The 599-nt window shown below is 55.9% G+C and overlaps 1 protein-coding gene across 1 annotated transcript in view; it reads right to left on the bottom strand.

The window, feature by feature from the left end:
• The window catches only part of NIPAL4 (NIPA-like domain containing 4), a 14,524-nt gene that overhangs the window by 5,696 nt on the left and 8,229 nt on the right, over positions 1 to 599 (bottom strand). Inside the window, exon 5 of the mRNA XM_005870612.2 lies at positions 3 to 501. Within this exon, the coding sequence (XP_005870674.1) occupies positions 3 to 501 (499 nt within the window). The remainder of the gene's footprint in view (positions 1 to 2; positions 502 to 599) is intronic.

Below are 599 nucleotides of genomic sequence, written 5' to 3'. Positions count from 1 at the left end.
TGGGGGTTTTGTGCATGTGGGGCAAGCGTGTCTGGCTCATGTCCAGGTCTCTGAAAGCATGAAGCATGAACACACCCAGGATGATGGTGACGAAGCCCGAGAGGGTGCCCACGATGTCCACGGCGGACATGCTGTGCCACTCCTTGAAGAGGATGATGGAGGAGGTGACCACGATGGTGGTGAAGAACACGTAGTAGATGGGGAACACCAGGGAGGTATTGAAGATGTCCAGCGCCCTGTTGAGGAAGTTGACCTGAGTGCTGAGCGAAAGGGCGAGGATGAGGGACAGGATGTAGGGGAGGGGGTGCCGCACGACTGGCATCCCCTGGAAGAAGTTCTTGATGGTGATGCCCAGACCCTTGACGGCAGACACCGAGAAGGCCCCGATCACAGAGCAGATGACGATGTAGACGAGGATGTTCCTTTGTCCGTAACGTGGGGCGACGACAAAGATGAGGATGAGGCAGAAGACCAGCAGCAGCACAGCAAACACGATGTACCCTTCAGAGGAGAGGGGGACAGAGAAACCCCAAGGCCGTGGTAAACTAAAGCTAATAATAAGACCTTCCTGGGGAGGGTGGGTGGGAAGAGATCAACCA

This window comes from Myotis brandtii, unplaced genomic scaffold (genome assembly GCF_000412655.1).
Source record: "Myotis brandtii unplaced genomic scaffold, ASM41265v1 scaffold32, whole genome shotgun sequence".
NCBI lineage: Eukaryota > Metazoa > Chordata > Mammalia > Chiroptera > Vespertilionidae > Myotis > Myotis brandtii.
Note: the sequence above shows the minus strand (reverse complement) of the source record. Positions and strands in the feature narration are given on the sequence as shown.